A 20,268-nucleotide genomic window follows, 5' to 3' on the forward strand; every position below is an offset into this window, starting at 1 on the left:
GATCATATTCGGGACCATTTCTTTCAGAACATGGTCATGTTCTAGACCATTTATTTCTGAACATGATCATGTTCAGGACCATTTTTTCTAGAACATGGTAATGTTCTGGACCAATTTTTTCAAGAACATGGTCATGTTTGGGACCATTTTTTCAGAACATTCATGTTCTGGACCATTTCTTTCCGAACATGGTCATGGTTGAGACCATTTATTCTCGAACATGACCATGTTCAAGACCAATTCTTTTAGAAATGGTCATGTTCTAGACCATTTCTTCCAAAACATGGTCATGTTCAAGACAATGTATTCCTGAACATCATGTTCAGGATATTTTTTCTAGAACATGGTCATGTTCTAGACCAATTATTCTAAATCATGGTATCTAACATTTCTGATAATGGGAAAATCTAACATTTATGAAAATGTATGATGATATAATTGAAAATATAACATTTCTGAAAATGCCATTATAGACCTATATAACTGTAATTTATTTTACTTTAAAACATTAATGTTGAATGTTGTCCCCCACAAGTATTATATTACAACATACAATATTTTCATATAATTACTACTTTCGTTGAATATTGTCCCCACAAGTATTATCTTATGGATATGTTTGAGAGGACAAAAGTAATGTGAAGAAATATTGAGTTGAGACTGGATCATTTCATTGCTATTATTGTTGTTGTGTTCAAAGCATGCACTATTTTTGTTGTTGTATTTCCATGTAGTTTTTATAATTGTTTTCAAATAACCAAATTAAATCATATCACAAAAACTAACCTTATTTTGACCCTTTTTGTTCATAACTCTTTCGATTACAGATTGTTTACGTTTGGTTGGTGGTCAACCTTTAGCCCTTACTTTCACGGGAGAGTGGATCAATTGTGTTGGTCCATAAATTGTTGATGCAAAAGGTGTATGTGAAAAGGTGTTGGTGCAACATGTGTATGTAAAGAAAGTGTTGGTGTAAAAAGTGTATGTGCAGAAGTTGTTGGTGTAGAAGCGGATGTTGTCGAATATGCAATAAAGTATATAAACAAAAAAGAATAATGACCATGATCATGATCAGTACAAATTGGTCCTAAACATGGTCATGTTCTGGACCGATTGGTCCTGAACATGGCCATGTTCATGTCCGGGGCCAATTCTTCACAAACATGGTCATGTTCATGACCATTTATTCCTGAACATAACCATGTTCGGGACATAACATGACCATGTTCTAGATAATTTTGGTCCCCAACATGGACATGTTCTAGACCATTTCGGTATCAACAAGGAATGTTTCGAACGATTTCGTCTTAAATAGACCAAAATTAAAAATAACATTACAACTTAAGTAAAAAAAATAACATTACAGTTTAGTTCGGTAGTCGTCTTCTTCGCGGTCGTCTTGTTTACGGTAGTCGTCTTCTTCATAGTGGTCTTTACTGTGGTATTTTTCTCGGTGACCTTCTTCGCAGTAGTCATCTAGGTCATCGTTTACTTCGATTTGGGTTTTTCATTGAGAGAGAAATTTAAAACTCGTACTTTCGAGCTCTTTTCTATAGAAGAAGGTTATGATTTTATGATAGTCTGGCTATGATTTGATCAAAACTAAAGAAGAGCGCACTTTTTATTATTTTATTTTTCTCTCATCCAGTGTGGCTTTTTTTGCCACTCTTCCAGTCAGGTGGGAGGTCGCTGGAGTCGTTGCTCCAACGTTGCTCTCTCTATCATTTATCGTCTATCTACTATTATTAGTTAGTTATTAATTGATTATTCAATTACACCTTTTTTTTAATAATTTTTTATAATGAAGAAAAGTTAATAAACTCACTATCAAAATAAAATTATATAATAATAAGAAATTATATTACTGAATTAATAAAATAGTACATGTCACGAGATAATTAAAGTCAATAAAGTAAAAATAAAAGTAAACGAATGCTTATCTAATTATCAAAAATTAAATAATAAATAAAAAAAAGCTATATTCACGTCATGGTAATTAAGTAATGGTTAAAACTATTTGTAATATTATATATTTATTTGGGTTTGGAGTGAATACTATTGTATTGTTTTCAAAATATGTGGTAATTATTTGACAGTATGTTAGGTTTGGATTTGAAAGATTATGAACACACTTAATAAATTAAGAGAAATGATTGGGAGAGGAAATGAATGAGGAAATAATGTGGCAAAAAATAATAAAATTTATCTCTCCTCACTTTTTATCATTTTTTCAACCAGTAATGACACATCATTCTCTCCCTCAAATTCTCTCTCTCTATCACTCCTCATAAATTAATTAGGCAAGTTAATTTGTAATCGTCCTCTAGAGAAGTCTAGAGAAGGTCGTAAATATAAATGTAAATATAAATAGTGTAATGTAGGTAAACCTTGGAGTAGTCAAATAAGATCACCTTTATTTTTTGTTTTTTTTTTTTTAAATTATTCCTAATTTAATTTGCTATGGTCTAATAATCAAAATTTGCAAGGATGCCAGGTTCATCCAACGTGGATATGAAATGATATATTAACATGTGAAAGATATCATTAATTAATTAATTTTGAACAGTAATCTCATTTTGTTTATTAATTAGATATATTATTATCATATAAATTATTATTATTATTTTAAGATTAAAAGATAATATATATATATTAGCAAATTTTTCTTACGTTGAGATAAGGATGAGGTACTCATCTATGTATCCAATTTTTATTTTACTACCCGACCCAAACTCATACGGTATCTATATATTTCTCATACCCGATTTGTCGAGTGCAACCAACGAATAACCCATTACTCAATTAAAGTGTAAATTTATATATTATACTAAAATGAAGTTTCAAACAAATATTGAAGAATAACAAAATAAAAAAACTTTAAACGGTAATATCAAAATTTTTAAAATAAACAAATAGAAGCATTATTTTTGAATTAGCCGCCACCTGACCAGTTATTGTAAAATTGAATTTCCTGCAACACAGGTCAATTAATGATGATTAGAAATCAGTAACAAGCATGGACATACAAACTTAAGAAACTTGAAAACCGATGAGCAGACTAATCTAAGCAATAGAGTAAACAATAAACATGCAAATCTATCTTCAAAAGAGTTACTACTATCAAATCGAAAGATGATATAAGTTTTGTTTGAATCAAGTTAATAATTTTTAACTTTGTATGAGTATGATAAACAGCAGTTTCAGAATGTTCATTTCTCCAGATTGTATCAGGTAAAATAGAGAATAAATCGCACGTAAATTATTCAAATGCGACATTGCTGACAACACTTTCAAATTTGAAGATAAACATGTGTTGCATTTACTTATCAGTTAAGAATGATTTGGTCTTGATTGACTAACTTTCATGTTTGTGCTTTAGTTTAAATGTAAGTTAATAAATAAATACCTTTCTGGAGACGGATGGGGAGGTCCTTTGGAATGCTATGTCGAAATGCCTTCTATGTATAGTGGACAAATCTAAGACGACTTTTCTTTCATCTTTTGCAGCCATTGCTGCTTGATTCACCTATAAATTAACAAGCAGTATGAGCATCATTCACATGAGAAGGAATGCAGAAATAAAAAATAAGAATACTGACAAGAGCACGAAGATCAGCTCCACTATAATTATCGCAAGCTCTGTCCTTCCCAACTTCCAATAAATCGACACTAGGATCTATAGGTTTCTTTCGTGCAAGAGCTTTAAGAATCAAGCCACGATCTTCAGGGCTAGGCAAACCGACATGTAAGTGTCTTCCTAGTCTTCCAGCCCGCAAGAAAGCAGGATCTATGAACTCGGGTCTAGAAAAAATAAATTCATAACCACAAAAGGTAACTCAACTTGTACTAAAAAAAGCAAGATTTTCAATGAACACAATTTAAAAAATCAAGCAAACCTATTTGTTGCAGCAATAACATAGACACCCGATCTATCATCTGCACCGTCCAACTCTACCAATAACTGTAAAATGGACAAGGCAAATAATTTGAGTTCCCCAGAGGAGAATTGAACTAATTTAAGTAATCTTGCTTTGATACACATCCATCAAGGGCATATTTGATATGGCTTAATTAGATTTAGCAAACCAATATTCCTTCATCAATCATTTCTTCCATCAAATTATCATTATTTTCTTTACAACATTTTAAAATATGAAATAATACTTACTTTTGGTCATTTAACACAAATAACAAACATAAGCAAGCAACTTTGTACACCAGACAAGTTCTAATTATTCTATTAAATCATCGTTTAAATACTAAAAAATACCCTTATTTTATATTCTTTAAAACATTTTAAAAATATCAAATACTAAGGTTATTTTGATGATTTGACCTAAATAATCCAAATATCAAACAGGCCTTCAATGTTATCTGCAACTTTACTTAAAGCTTGAGTTCAAGTCACAGTTAAGAAGACAGTTAAATATCAAACAGGCCTTCAATATTATCATAATGATTTGACCTAAATAATTTTACTGCAGTGTCTTTTCTTTCAGGTTCTACAAGATATATGAAAGAAAGGGTTATGAACATAATGGAGACCTGAGTCACAAGTTTTTCAACAACCCAACCACCTTCCCTTCTTCGATCCGTTGTCAAAGCATCCACCTAAAAAAGATGAGACAACAGGTACATCAACTCAGTAGTATATTATGCATGACCAAAAAGGAAAGAAAATATTTTAGTAGTTCTAGAGTTCAGTTCTATATTGCACATTTGTAAACTATGTTTGTTTAGTAAATCTTGAGATGTATCTCAATCTCAATAAAAAATCGTCAACTTTGTACTTGTGTTGGATTTTTTTATGTTTGGCAAGAAAATGTAGTTGGGTAAGATCACAAAAGTTGTAGATGGATCATGATATATTTTTATTGGTAATAAAGTTTAAAGGGTGCATTTGATAAAACAAAAATTATGTGTTAATGTTGAATTTGAAGTTCTAGTTAAGCCTCAGGAAAATAGTGTTGAATAAACTAAATAAAAATATTTAATATAAAGCACTTGATCTTCAGTTAATTTCATAATATGTGAAACAAATTTTGAGGAAATTCGTAAAATGACTATTTTACCCTTATATTGACATAATTTGATTATATTTCAAGGGTTAAAAGTTTTTTTTGTAAGTTCTTACTATATTACTAAGTTAAGTCATTTGTAGCTTAAGGAATTAAGCTATATTTTTAAATATTTTTTAAGCTTAATTTGTGCTAAATTTATATAATTAAGTGGTTTTAAATAAAAGCTGTCAAATAAATAAACTTAATTCAAATAATTATTTACATTAAGTATAAATTGTGTTGTCAAACACAGACTAAGTTGAATCATAAGCTGGATTATTTTCAAGATCACAGAAAAATAATCATAGTGCGAAAGAGGATTTGAAATACAAAATATCCATAATTATTAATAGGGTCACTTTCATGATAATCAATCAGATAAGTTAACATAACAAGTATAACCAACTTACCTCATCAAAGAAAATTATACACGGGGAACATGTCCTTGCATTGCGGAATAAAGTTCTAACTTTCGATTCACTTTCTCCCACATATTTACTCAAGAGTTCAGGACCCTAGACATGAAAAAAACAATTAAGACTTGCGGAAAATATCTTATAACACTATAAAGCAATAAGAAACACACATACCTTAATGTATATAAAATTAGCCCCCGCTTCATTGGCCACAGCCTTTGCAATTAATGTTTTTCCACAACCAGGAGGTCCATAAAGCAAAAATCCATTTTCCGTATCAACATTGAATACCTAACATCCAAAATGTAAAAATATACTACACAAAAATAAAAACTACCCGTTTCATTAAAATGAAGAATGATGATCACCTTATAATCATCGGGAGCCTTAATGCGTTCAACTATGGAACTCATAAATGCATCCCTTACTGGTTCCATCCCACCTACGTCTTCCCATTTCACATCAGGAATGATTGAGAACCCTTCTCTTTTCGATGAAGGCTGGACCTTTTTGGCTGCTTCCTGCACATAGACACATATCTTTGAAATCATAATAAGAAAAGAAAAAAAAAATCTTTAAATTATTAAAAGTATATTAATGTAATCACTAATAAGCAAAAGGGCTAAACAATAAAATCAACTAAATCTGCATAGTGCACAATAACTCAAAGAATACATCATCCTATGAATACCTCAAAATCTGTCATTGTTATGCCAACAATGTCCGTCTCTTTGGGATGATAAGATTTCTTAAACCAGTCTTTGTCTTCCGGCGATTTTATTAATATACTGCATATCAGTTTTCGCATAGCTAGTGTTCCAGCTTCACTTACTAGATTATCCAAATCAGCCCCAACAAAGCCAGGTGTAGAACGTGCTATCTTTAAAAGGTCAAGAGAATCTTCAAGCTTCGATCCACGAGTAACAACTGTAAGAATTTGTAACCTGGTTTCTTCATCTGGAACACCCAAGGCAATCTCGTGGTCAAACCTTCCAGGCCTTCTTAATGCAGGATCAATACTATCAGGTCTATTAGTAGCCCCAATTACAAGAACATAAGGAGGATTATCAGAAGAAGAAGCTTCTGCATCTGGTTGAACAGGTCTGTGTGCAGCATCCATGGAAGTCATTAACTGTGTAACAATTCTTTTCTCCATTTCCCTCTGCAAGTTGTCTCTTTTTGAAGCTATAGCATCAATCTCATCGATGAACACAATCGATGGTGCTGTCCTGTAGGCATTTGCAAAAAGATCTCGGATATTCTCTTCTGATCCACCTGAAATTACCACAATGAAGAAGAGGATGGACTAAACAAAAGTCGAACAGTCTTGCATCACAATAACCATGGGCTAGAACATGTTAATGAGTAGTATCTAGCCGACTATGAGCATAAATTTCATACTAAAGTATTACTCTCTAACCCAGAACATTTGAGATGACAAAATAGTGGTTTCATAACCAGCAACATGATTCATTGAAAGCTTTTATCTATACCCTAAAAATAGTAAACAGAATAGTCAAATGAAAGTAAGAACCAGATTCTTCAGGCAAGAATTTGTGATAAGCAGTGACTCTAGAATCATAAGCAAGGTAATATAACAATTTGGATGTTAAATAACATCAATAAGTACCTGAAACACCATTGACCAATTCAGTAGCCGACCTTTTGTAGAAAGTGAATTCAGACTCAAAAGCTATGGCCTCAGCCAACTTCGTTTTTCCACATCCTGGTGGCCCATGTAACAAAATTCCAGATGGCATACGCATTCTCCGAAACATTTTACGAAAATGCTGATTAAAAATTGGTAATATCATCCACTTCAATTCCTCCACAACCTTATCCATGCCTCCTAGGTCACTAAACCTAATCCCATGCACATCCCTCGCGCCGGGTATGTTTTTTTCTTCTTCTTCTCCTACCTGCCCCAAAATTGAATTGCTTCCAAGCAAATCAATCTGCATAGGAGCTTTACTAGACCCAACATTCTCCAATTCAACACACTTCTCCTTAACAGCTTCTTTCCTTTTCGATTTTACTGCATCCTTTGATGCGCTGTAAGTTGCCCGCAGCATGGATTTCACCAAGTCGATCTTTGATGTTGAAACAACACCATTTTCTTCTTCCTCGGAAGAGGGTGTCTCAGACTGCGAAGACACACTTCCATGTTTCTGGTCGAAAGATTTCAGTCTTTTTTTGATGGGTTGTCTCTTCTCTTCTTCGCTCTGGTCGATCATCAGTTTCATCTTTCTCTTCGACAGTCGGTGCTCTTCGTCCATTGAAGAACTTGAAGTCGCCGTCGTCCTATGGCTGATATCGCTAGATTGGTCTTCTTTCGAATTGATGAGGTCTATCATTCGCTTAACTTCCCTGGTTAAAGGATTAAGCTTTAGTCGACTATAGTGTGGGTAGTTTGACCGCAGATGATCAACAAGTTCCTCAAGGGTCGGATACTTGTGCTTACACGACTCTATATGCCGACGGAGAGTAGCAGATGCCCATGTCCCCCCGCCGCCGCCGCCGCGTCTTTTACCCATGTTACCTCTTCTACGAAAAAATCAATAGGGTTCTTCCTTATTCTGATTTTAGACCATGTTATTTGCATGAAAAAAAATAAAATGAATAAGATCTTCTTTGAAGTCCGTTATTTTTATTATTATTATATTTTACTTACTTTGACTTTATTTTTTTTATATTTAAATGTAATTTAAACTTTTTTTTAATTTTTTAAATAATTAATTCAATATTCAATTTCAATAATAAATGACAATAGAAAAATACCATATTTTGTTTTGCAATATTAAGGTATAGTATAATATTTTCAAAATTTATATAAATATATAATACTTGTAAATAATTAAGTTTTAATTCTTTATTAAAAATTAGATTTGTTCATCAAATCAAACTGTCAATAGATTTGAGGTTAATTAAAAAATATATAAACTTTAATAATTGTTTTATTTCCTTCTTTAAACAATTTGATTTAAATTTAATTATAAAAAATTATATATATATTTAAATAAAATTAAAATATAATTATATTTTAATATTATTATTTACGAATTGTATAATATGTATCCAAATCTTAGTATATCATCCATATTCAATATAAACATATGTTATTTATATATATAATATATAAAATATGATATATTAAAAACATATGACATATGATTATAAAGAAATCTTTTTAAAATTCTTATCAATTATAATAAAAAAAAATAAATTTATTTGTAATATTATATATTTTTGGGCAAACAATTACTTTCTTATCTCTTACTTTTTAGTTTTTAAATTAGTTTGGGCAAATTACCATTTAATTACTCCAATCGCTCACTTTAGCCCCCAAATTCTATTTTAAAACAAATCGTCCTTATAACATTTAAAAATGTTATCAATGGCCCTTCCGTGTAACGGTTTAAGCTTAAAATATTATTTTTTATATATTATCTTCGATCATTATTTTATATATATATATATAATTATTAAATCGATTATATATATATATATATTATTAAATTTTATATTTATATAATTATTAAATCTTTTATATAATATATAGATAAAATATATATTATTTATTTTTATAAAATAATTTGAGGGTTAAAGATTACCTTTACTTTTAGCCTTCAAATTATTTTTTAAAATATATTATATAAATTTATATGTATTTATATATATAAATTAAATTATTAAAAATAATATATATATAAATTATTTTTTAAAAAAATTATATAGATATAGATAAAAATAAATAATATATATTTTATCTATATATATATATATATAAGAGATTTAATAATTATATTATTATATAAAAATTCATGATAATATATATATATATATATATATATATATATATATATATAAACATTTAATAATTATATATATAAATATAAAAATAATGATTAATGATAACATATATAAAAAAACTATTTTAAGCTTAAGCCGTTATATTTAATCAAAAAGTTAACGAATAGGCCATTGGTGACATTTTTAAAAGTTGAAAGGGCAATTTGTTTTAAAAAATAATTTGAGGGTTAAAATTGAGCGATCAGAGTAATTAGAATAATTAGAAGGTCACCTAAGTAATTTGCCCAATTAGTTTTAATTAGGAGTGTAAACGAGCCGAGTCGAGCTCAAACTAGCCTTGGCTCGAGTTCGGCTCGACTCGTTTTTATTAGCTCGGTTCGATCATATAATCATAGGATCGAGTTCGACTCGAAAGACTCGAAAGGCTCGAATTTAAATATATTCAAATCATTAGTTACATATTAATAAAAATAGACAACCATAAATCAAAATATAAAATACTTTCAACAGTGGGATGCAAATGAAAGTCGAGAGTATTCTCAAGAATAATACTTTCAAGTGTGTATTGTAATTGAGATAAACTTTAAAACATATTAGACTTCATTAAGTTTATTTTAAAAAATAAAACACTTTATAGTGAAATAAAAAATAATTATATCTTATAAAATATAATATATTGATATGGCATATATTAAATAATATTACAGTGTAATTATATTTTGATTTGATTTTCAAATATTACGTTTATATAATTAAATTAATATCAAATCTATTTATTCTCTTCTAAGTATTATGTAATATATATTTTTTAATTTATAAATAATATTTTGGTATAACTTGATATACCAAAATATTAAAAATTTCATACCTTTATTGTACCAATAATTTCGATATCGGTATCATACCTTACTTTTTTTGGTATACCGAAAAAAAAAATTCTCGATATATTGCAGTACGATATTTTTTATATACCTATAATATCGTTAATATTTCTCATCATTGTGTATATTTTATGTTATATTAAATAAATATAATATTTTTGTATAATGATTAACAAATAATAATATTGTCGGGTAGAGTTAGATATTTTGTTAATATAAAGTTTATTCAAAAATTTAAAATTTTATAGTATATTTTTTTCTTATCTAGTTTCATCTATCAAAATTTATAAAGAACCAATCTTAGATCGGAACAGGATCTGAACAGGGGATCACTATGGACAATTACATCATTAAAAGAGTCCTAAGAGGTTTGGAATTTGGAAAACAAGATTGAAAATAGGGTGATGTTGATAATTGGATTTTGCGTGAGGCCCATAAGTAATAAGTCCGTAGATAATTTTATGAGTATGTTTCAAATTTTTATTAAAAAATAAAATATAATAAATAAATAAAACTATATGATTAGGTTCGAAAAACTCGATGAGCCATCAAGTGAGTCTTACCTAAGCTCGAATTTGACCTTTTCAATCTTCTTCAACTACTGTCTGATCAACAAAAAGTGGTTGTGAAGGTCATAGACTTCGAATCTCTTCTATCACTATTCCTTCCATAATGTCCTGGTTCTCGTCAGAAACATTAATTGTATTAATTGCTCGTTCAAACTACAAAGTGACGAGAAAGTAAAAATCGAAGAAAAGTATGTCCAAATCGTATTGGGCACCCCAAAGGGAAGTTGGAGATTGTAGAATATGATGGAAACGAGACCGATACGAAGTTGATGACCTTTAGGACTTGATGGGGGTAAACCGACAGGTGGAAGTCCTATAGTGACCGATATGCCAAAGAAAATCTTGGAGAACAAATTAACTAACAATAATTTGAAGATAGACTTCCTACTATATGTTTTCAGCACCTTTCTCTGGACATCGCACCAATGTCAACTATCCAGGTATATCCAGGGGCGGAGCCACACATGGGCTAGGGTGGGCTCCAGCCCCACCTAAATTAAAATCTTAAAACAAAATATTTTATATATGTATTTGGACTAAACTCTGAACATGAGATCCAGGATCAAACCCTGGCCTCACCTTTAATTTTAAAATATTATTTTTATCTAAAAATTAATTCATAATTATTTTATTTTATACCAAAAATATTTTCTAATATACAAATATTTATAATAATACATAAAATTTAATTAATATATAAATAAGATTTATTTATATAAATAACTTTAATTTATTATATTTTAAAATATAATTTTTATCTATAAATTAATTCATAATTATTTTATTTTATACTAACAATATTTTCTAATATACAAATATTTATAATAAACTATAAATTTTAATTAATATATAAATAAGATTTATTTATATAAATAAAATATAAAAAATTATATATAAAATAATGTAAATCATATAATAATATTATTTATTTTAAAATTATATTTATATAATAATTATACATTATTTTTTATTTATTTTAATATAATTAATAATACAAACTATTTATAAGGGTAAAATATAAAAATTAAAATAATAATAGTGTTTTATATTTCTTAATTTTAAACTATTTAAAAATTTTATAAGAAAATATAAATTAATATTAATAAACAAGTTAAAATAATTATATTGGTTTGATTCGGTATTTAAATAAAGAATTTGATATCCCTGCTCAAAAACCTAACAAATCTCTTAAAATTGATGTTGATGTAAGTTTTCTTAAACTTGATCCAGCATTACGTATTCCGATATGGAAATATTCTTTTAATAAAATGGATGAAATTAGACGAGCTTATATAAGATGAGGTCATATCAACCTATTAAGGATGAGTACCCGCCGACCAAATTTGGAAATCAAAATCGACGGTTCCAAAGTCATTGATTTAAGAAATTTACTTGGTTAGAATACTCTCTTTTGAAAAATGTTTCTTTTTGTTTTCCATGTTTCTTGTTTGAACATAAGCAACCCAAAAACCTACATTTACAATAGATGAATTCAAATATTGAAAGCGAGTTAATGATGGGGATAGATGCTCTTTTGTTATGCATATAGGATGTAATATTTCACCACATAATAGGGCAGTTGAATGTCTTGATAATCTAATGAATATCCTTGTCATATTGACAAAGTACTAAATGCATAGTATTCAGATGAAAAACAAAATAACAGATTACGACTTACAACAACTATTGAAAACATTCGGTGGCTCACTTTGCAAACGTGTGCATTAAGAGGGCATGACGAGTCTCCATCTTTGAATAATCGTGGAAATTTTATTGGAAAAAAAGCGGAATATAGAAAGTTAAATCTAAGATGCAAGTTGGAGTCAGCCCCAGGTAATTTTTTATCCTGGCTCCGCCCCTGGGTATATACCAAAACTTACATATAGGTATATGCATTGTTAATAATCCTCAAATCTATTTTTTGTACTTGCGGGTTTAGAATTCTGAAATCTACTTTAGATGTTCGTAATATCCCAAAGTTTAATTTGTGCAAATTCGTACTTGACGGACTAGTTGAATCATGCCAAAAATGGCAGTTAAACGAATATCAACTTTTCCAAGGACCACATACATTTCTCATCGTAAATAATCTTTGTCATCACTAATTTATTTTGGTATTTTCAAATGTAAATGTTTTTAACATATTTTGGTGTTTGTCAAATGTATGTTTTCAGTTGTGCTACTTGTATAGGGTCAACAACCCTGAACTCTAACTTGATGACCGTCGATTTCATATAATGTCATGTTGGAATGACAGTAAGTTGAAGGTTAGGTAGGAAACGAATTTGGCACAAAAAAATATTTGGATGTGGAAGCGATTTTGGATACCTTCCACTTCCACATCTTCCATAGATGACATATGAGGTGAAGGATGAGGAGAATGGGGAGATGCCTCAGCACGTGTCAATGACAGATGGGGGTGCCTCAACATGAGGCAGTGACAGATAGGTGGGTGCCTTACAAGGCAGCGCCTCATAAGGCAACGTCTCAGAAGGCAGCACCTCAGAAGAAAACAAGGATGCAAATATTTAACGATGCATTGATGTAGATTGCTACATGTACACAAATTATTACCAAAGTCACAAAAGTATTGGCAGATTTAAGTGTTGGCTGGGACACATCGTCATTGTATGACAACTCAATCCACGTCTTATGCAATGTTATGGACAATGATAAACGTATTAGGAATATCATCCACAAATACTTCAAAGATTGAACACTCTCTAAAGAAGCCGAGACACCCGAAATGGTACAAAAAGAGGAGTTTGCAATTGTAAAAAATACCCGAAGTGGTACAAGAAGAGGAGTTTGCAGTTGAAAAAACACCTAAAGTGGTGGTACAATAAGAGGACCTTGTAGTTGAAAAAACACCCAAAGTGGTAGTACAAGAGAAAAATCGTTTACAAATGATGGTGGCTAATGCTGTAAGAACACCTGAATTGGTGGCTATAGAAACATAAAATCTTTTATAAATGGTGGTTGAAAAAAAACGGCAGATGAAAAAAAAATTCCCTGAGGAAATTGAAAATTATGACACGCCTTCAATCTTCGTATTTGCTTACAATGATTGAAAAAATAAATCTTCCTTTGACTTAATGAACTTCGATACCCGAGATGAAATAATTGTGGGGTTCCTTTTTGCAAATGAGGAGAATAAGGAGTACATGTAATTCTTATATTGATTTCTTCATAGTTAATGTTGATTTCGGGACCTGAAATGTCACATTTCAGAACATTTCGACATTTAAGGACCCGAAATTTGATATTTCGGGACATTTTTCTGGACCAATGTGTTTTCTTCATTTTCTTTTCAAGAAGGAAGTATTGTACGACACAGAGCATACCTCGATCAACGTAAGGCATTTTCTTTCAATGAAAAGTCAATGCTATGTTGAAAGTGGTATTATTGATGTCTAGGCCCACCTTATGAATTTTCATAGTAAAAAATATTCTAATGGGAGAATTGTATTTTTGACAATGGTTTCTGTAAGTTGTTTTATGGCTGCTTCTTTTATTTTATAAACTAATGTTTTTATTGTGATGTTAATTTGATTTGCAGGATATGTATAAAAATTCAGAACTTCTTTTTAATTAAGTTAAGAAAGAAATGAGAATATTTAACAAAGCACCGGAAGACTTAATACATAACTTGTAAGTCCAATATTTTAATACTTAAAGACGGCTCATATATATATCATCTGAATATGACTTTGCAGATCTTCTTCCTAATTATATACAAAAGTCATTTTTATAATGTTTGCATAAATATGAAAATGAGTATAATCGAAATCATCTAAAACCTCCCATTACCAAAAAAATTTCCATGAGAAGATAAATATGTCACAACTCGACAACTAGTAAATTGAACTTTCATTGGTAAAACAGATAACTTCCTTTTTGAAGTTCTTCAACACTCTCGACTTAAAAATCGCAACAAAAATAGTTAAATTCTCGTTCAAAATTTTGAAATTGAGTTGGCAAGACAGTACTAATACAACAAATTGCGCAATATACTATATGAGACATTTGCAAACATATAATGGCGATACAAAGTGGGATTGTGGCATAACAAAAAAAAATGTAAGTTACAGATTTAATTGTTTGATTGTTTAATAATTCTTTAATAAATGCTAAAATATGTGTTTTTGAAGACAAATGGAATACTTGAGGCTTGCAGAATAAAATTATGTACGTTGATCTTGAGGTCACTAGTCAACAGGAAATTGAACTGTATTTTAGACAAATATTTACAATTTTTTAGGTCACCAGTTAACAGGAAGTTGGACTATATTTTAGACAAATATGTACAATTTTTAACAGAAGAATCTCCAAAAATACACAAATCGTTACCTTCTAAAGCTGTTGTATAGAATCTCCAAATATGTACAAATTGTTACATTATAAAGGTTTTTAATTATGCAATATGAATGTTATTTCTAGTGTTTTTTAATCTTCAATTCTTTTCGGTTTTCTTCTCATGATAATGTGACATAAGAATATCGAGATAATATGTGACATTTCCTCATAAAAATGTGACATCTCCACCATTTCCTCATGAAAATTTGACATTTTGGGTCCCGAAATGTCATTTCGAGACTTAAAATATTTATTTTGGGATCCAAAATATTCATTTTGGGACCCGAAATATCTAATTTCGGGACATTTTCTCCTGAAAGTAGACATTTTATAAATAAAATGTAGTAAAATCATTTGCTCCAACAATCGATACCTTTCAGGTTCAACATAAGACAATTTGTTCAGGTTAGGTTCAGTGCTTCTTTTACTGTGTTGTTCTCTTTGCTGGTTTTTTAAAAGATCAAACAATTCGTTATCATACAAAAACGATAAAAACGATTTGAACAATATTACTAAATAACTAGATTTGAAAAAACGAAATACCATGCGCTAGGATTTTGGTTGAGATGAAAATTTTCGTCAAAATAAAAGTTGTGAGAGAAGTAAACAACGGGTTTTGAATTTTGGATTATATATATACCTATTAATTTATTTTTATTTTCTTTCTCCTATCTCAGCTTTATTTTTGGTGTAACTTCTTTTCGAGAACAAATCATGTTATTTTTATCAATTTCTTTGCAAATAATAATGATTATTATTATTATTATTAAAGGTGATAAGATAATCTCAACCAAACCGTCCCAAGCTGTAAATAGTAAAGATCACACCCCATTTGAGAAAAATGGTAAAATCAAGAAAATGAGAGAGATGCCGACATTTCGTCTCTCCCTCCCAAATTCCCAACACTACTTTCCAAGCCTTCAACTTTCGCTCCTCCGTCAACACGATCACGGGACCATCTCATTCTATTCCCGTCTTTCTTTTCATCCCCTCTCTCTCTCTTTCTTATCTGATCGATACCCAAAAAAAAAATTAAAAAAATTTATCATCTTTGATATACCCATCGCATATCAAACGGAAATCTGTCTGATTCTTGATTTTCTCCAAATCTCGTGAACGAGGATTCAAATGGATTCTGATTTTTGGGCAACTCGCCTCGCCGCCGCCAAGAGGCAATTCACGATGCAGCACCGCCATCATCAAGCGTCCCATCTAGGTTATTATATATTACCCTGTATTTACTTTTATTGATCGATCTGTTATGCGGGCATTCCTGGAAACTATGTAGTATTTATGGGTTTTGTAGATCGGTTGAATATTGATGATTTCGAGGTTGAAGAGGATGTCCGACATGATTTCATTTGCCCTTATTGCTACGAGGACTTTGATATTGTCTCTCTTTGCTCTCATCTTGAAGATGATCATTCTTGCGAGTCCAAAGTCGCTGTAACACTCTCTCTGCATATGCTAATTTTAATAGATTTGTTGATTTTCTTGCTAAACTATGGGAATAATTTCATGATATAAGAAATGAGCTTTTAGATCTGATTTTGATATTAAGAAGAAGAAGAGCTCAGAGTTTTTCATCAAATGAAGATTGTTTCAAAAACCTTGATAATAATCTTCTTCTTCATCATGCAGTTATGCCCTATATGTTCTGCAGTGGCTAGAGACATGTTGAGCCATATTACACTTCAACATGGGAGCTTGTTTAAGATATCCTTTTAAAACATCATCAATCCATCTCATGAAAACTGTTTTGTTTTTTTGTTTGTTGTTGCAATGATGGTTTGTTTCCTTTAACTGAAACTTACTTGCAGAGACGTCGTAGATTACGCAGCAGGGTAGCAATTCCGAATACTCAAACAACAGCTTTCTCTCTTCTTGGAAGAGACTTAAGGGATGCACATTTGCAGGTTCTTCTTGGAGGTGGTGGCTCTGCTTATAGATCGTCTTCATCCTCTACCATTAACACGACAACCACAGCTGCTGCTGATCCTCTCCTTTCTTCCTTGATTTTGAATTTCCCTCCTCCTTCAGAATCCGAAGCAGAAGATATTCCAACTTCGTCCATTCTTTCTAGTGTAGATGACAATCCTAAGAAGCAGCCTTTACCTCATATATGGAAATCAAGGTTACCACTCATCTTTTTTGAAAATTTTGATCCATATAAGGAAACACATTAGGCCTTATTGATGTAGGGATATTTGAAAATAATCTAGGTTATTGTAAAATATTTTGTCCCGTTATGAGTTATTTGGATAACGAGTAGGTTATATTCAAATAACCTTCTTCTCGGTACAAGTTGCACCTTGATTGATTAGGGTTATTTGAAAATAATTTAGGTTATTGTAAAATACTTAGTCCGTTTATAAGTTATTTGGATATCGAGTAGGTTATATTCAAATAACCTTCTTCTCGGTACAAATTGCACCTTGATTGATTAGGGTTATTTGAAAATAATTTAGGTTATTGTGAAATACTTAGTCCGTTTATGAGTTATTTGGATATCGAGTAGGTTATATTCAAATAACCTTCTTCGGTATAAGTTGGACCTTGTTTGATGTAGGGTTATTTGAAAATAATATAGGTTATTGTAAAATACTTTGTCCGTTTATGAGTTATTTCAATAACGAGTAGGTTATATTAAAATAACCTTCTTCGGTGCAAGTTGGACCTTGTTTGATGTAGGGTTATTTGAAATAATCTAGGTTATTGTAAAATACCTTGTCTGTTTATGGGTTATTTGGAAACGAGTAGGTTACATTCAAATAACCTTCTTCGGTACAAGTTGGACCTTGTTTGATGTAGGGAAAATAATCTAGGTTATTGTAAAATACATTGTCCATTTATGGCTTATTTGCTTAACGAGTAGGTTAAATAACCTTGTTCTGTACAAGTTATAGCTGTTTTGGTAAAAATACATCAGGGATATAAATAAATATATAATGTATTTCTAAAGAAAATAGAGGGTATTTTGATTTTTAGTTCATCATTTGAATAATGTAATTGAGTAAGAGATGAATGATTTTGGATGATGAATTATGTTAGATAAACCTTAGGCCTTGTTAAGTTGGGGGTTATTTCTTAATAACCTTGTTGGGTTTGGAATTAGGTTATTTGGGTAAAAAAAATAAAGGGTATTTAACAAGGTGAATAACTAAAATGTTATTTTTTGTTTTGTTTAATATTTTAATATACTATAAAAAATAAGATGAAGATAATTGATATTATGGTTAATAATATGATTAATGATGAGATAAGTGATTACATAGATTAGATTCAAATAATTATTAGTTTCTAATGAGTTTTCTTCTAAATGTTACAGTTTTGATTCAACATTAAGTGAGGAAGAAAGGGAAAAGAGGAGGAAGCAGGCTGCTGTAAGAGTGGATTTTGTACAGGATCTGCTTGCATCTACTCTATTAGGCGAGTCGTCGTAAAGACACGAAATATTTGGATCGAAATCGTAGCGGTTATTATAAATTGGTTTGGTCTCATTCAGTGAACACACAACCTTAAAACAAATATAGTTTCAATGAAAGGAAATGACTGAATGGTGAATCATTATTTAATTGTTCATGCTTTTACTAAGGACTTGTTAATTTGTTGTCATTTGATTCCAAAGAGAATCTCACATATTAGTGGTATTTTTGTAATAACCTTAACAAAGGTAACCATCTTTCTAAACATTATTTTTCTTTTTATCCTTTCAATTGCTTGAAAATTTGGTTTTGTTAGGTTGGATATACTTTTACATTAAATATTGAGTCTGTTGGATAATTTTTAATATTTGACTATATTACAATTAATAATATATATTCAAAATGTTTATAAATTATTTTTAAAACAAGTAATCAAACAATTTTATAATATCAATTTCAAATAAACTTTCATTTTTAAACAAAGACATAAAATTCAAGGTATATTTCTAAATTATGTTGGTATATCCTAATTTTAATAAATATATTTTGAGTGACATTAAATTGGTTTAATTATTTATTTTATATTTGACTATAATATTATATTAAAATTGTATCTAGTATTTAGTAGGGTTGGTCAAAAAATTCGATCAAAATGACCTGATTCGAAAAAATTTGAATTCGATGGATCGGATATCGGTCTGATCCAATATTTTTACCCGAAGTCGATTTGGTGATTTTTAAATTTTTAAAAAAATAACATATAAACCCTAAGGGCATAAAATGAAGTCTAAATTGCTCGCTCTCGTCGGCTGTCAAATCTCCATTCTCATGTTGCGCTGCAGCCGCTGCCTCGCTCCATCCTCAACGACAGCTTGATTATGCTGACGCTAACAAGATGCTGAGATGCTCTAATCCATCTTATTAAGCTTATATTGGTCAAAATATGGTAAACATATTGACAACTGATGATGACAAATGAAAGTATGCATGTTATGTTGTTCGATTAATCGCAAGGTAACTATTATGTTAATTTGTATGTTTTTATTGTGCAGATTTAATTAGCGGTGAACAAACTGATTAACCTAACATATTTATCAAAATTAGAGAATATTAATTTAAGATCTACAAACATGATAGAGAAATCTGCGTCGGAAAGAAATGAACCTCCTATTTTTAAAAGTCAAAAACCATCGAGACATTCTTCCTCTAGTGATGTTTCTTCTTCTAGTTATAGCGGTGATAATAAGAGAAAAAGTTTTATTTGGTGGTCTCATTTTGATAGAATGGATGATATAAATTATGTAAAGTGCAAATATTGTGCTACAAAAATTGGTGTGCGACAAAAAATGGAATAACTGTTTTAACTAATTATATCAAGAGATGTAAGCAACTTTCTGTTAATATGGATAAAAAACAAAACTTATAGGAGTTGAAATAAAACTATTGTTCGTGATTGGATGATTATCGTGGATGAATATATCATCCAATTTATCAAAATGATTAGTTAATCATCTCTAATACACAATAACAACATACAAATGAACATAATAATTACCTTTCGATTGTCTTCAACATAAGATCGAACAACATAACGTGCATACTTTCCATTTCCAACAAACCTTCACAAGATAGATCATGGTATCTTAGTATTAAGCATCCAGGACCTTGCTAGCATCAAAATGTACTGCATTAAGCATCCAACAATGCATAATTTCTGAAGGAGGCAAATCTTGTCATCATCAGGAAATCTG

At 30.1% G+C, this 20,268-nt stretch overlaps 2 protein-coding genes across 2 annotated transcripts; one reads left to right on the top strand and one right to left on the bottom strand.

Annotated features, from left to right (window-relative positions):
• Nucleotides 1-2,883: 2,883 nt before the first annotated feature.
• Nucleotides 2,884-8,010, bottom strand: LOC124911736 (cell division control protein 48 homolog C-like). The gene is made up of 10 exons (XM_047452244.1): nt 7,107-8,010; nt 6,168-6,751; nt 5,845-5,997; nt 5,651-5,767; nt 5,471-5,575; nt 4,546-4,611; nt 3,897-3,961; nt 3,600-3,801; nt 3,407-3,526; nt 2,884-2,971 (listed from the first exon to the last, which is right to left on the bottom strand). The coding sequence occupies exons 1-10, from the start codon at nt 8,008-8,010 to the stop codon at nt 2,933-2,935; spliced, it is 2,355 nt and encodes a 784-aa protein (XP_047308200.1). The 3' UTR covers nt 2,884-2,932.
• A 7,916-nt stretch (nt 8,011-15,926) lies between these two features.
• LOC124912190 (protein DEHYDRATION-INDUCED 19-like) lies at nt 15,927-18,808 on the top strand. The gene is made up of 5 exons (XM_047452754.1): nt 15,927-16,308; nt 16,399-16,538; nt 16,734-16,808; nt 16,907-17,226; nt 18,421-18,808. The coding sequence occupies exons 1-5, from the start codon at nt 16,221-16,223 to the stop codon at nt 18,533-18,535; spliced, it is 738 nt and encodes a 245-aa protein (XP_047308710.1). The 5' UTR covers nt 15,927-16,220; the 3' UTR covers nt 18,536-18,808.
• The last annotated feature ends 1,460 nt before the right edge of the window (nt 18,809-20,268 follow it).

The sequence above is a fragment of the Impatiens glandulifera genome, chromosome 8, assembly GCF_907164915.1.
Source record: "Impatiens glandulifera chromosome 8, dImpGla2.1, whole genome shotgun sequence".
In the NCBI taxonomy this organism is placed as follows: domain Eukaryota; kingdom Viridiplantae; phylum Streptophyta; class Magnoliopsida; order Ericales; family Balsaminaceae; genus Impatiens; species Impatiens glandulifera.

Bases quoted from the DNA above. Each gene is read 5' to 3' on its own strand.
- LOC124911736 (XM_047452244.1), bottom strand. From the start codon at position 8,010: ATGGGTAAAAGACGCGGCGGCGGCGGCGGGGGGACATGGGCATCTGCT. The intron at 3,802-3,896 runs GTTTGCTTGATT...TATTTTTTCTAG, and splicing joins GTTATTGCTGCAACAAATAG to ACCCGAGTTCATAGATCCTG. The intron at 2,972-3,406 runs GTATTTATTTAT...CCTGTGTTGCAG, and splicing joins CCCCATCCGTCTCCAGAAAG to GAAATTCAATTTTACAATAA.
- LOC124912190 (XM_047452754.1), top strand. From the start codon at position 16,221: ATGGATTCTGATTTTTGGGCAACTCGCCTCGCCGCCGCCAAGAGGCAA. The intron at 16,809-16,906 runs ATATCCTTTTAA...ACTGAAACTTAC, and splicing joins AACATGGGAGCTTGTTTAAG to TTGCAGAGACGTCGTAGATT. The intron at 17,227-18,420 runs GTTACCACTCAT...TAAATGTTACAG, and splicing joins CCTCATATATGGAAATCAAG to TTTTGATTCAACATTAAGTG.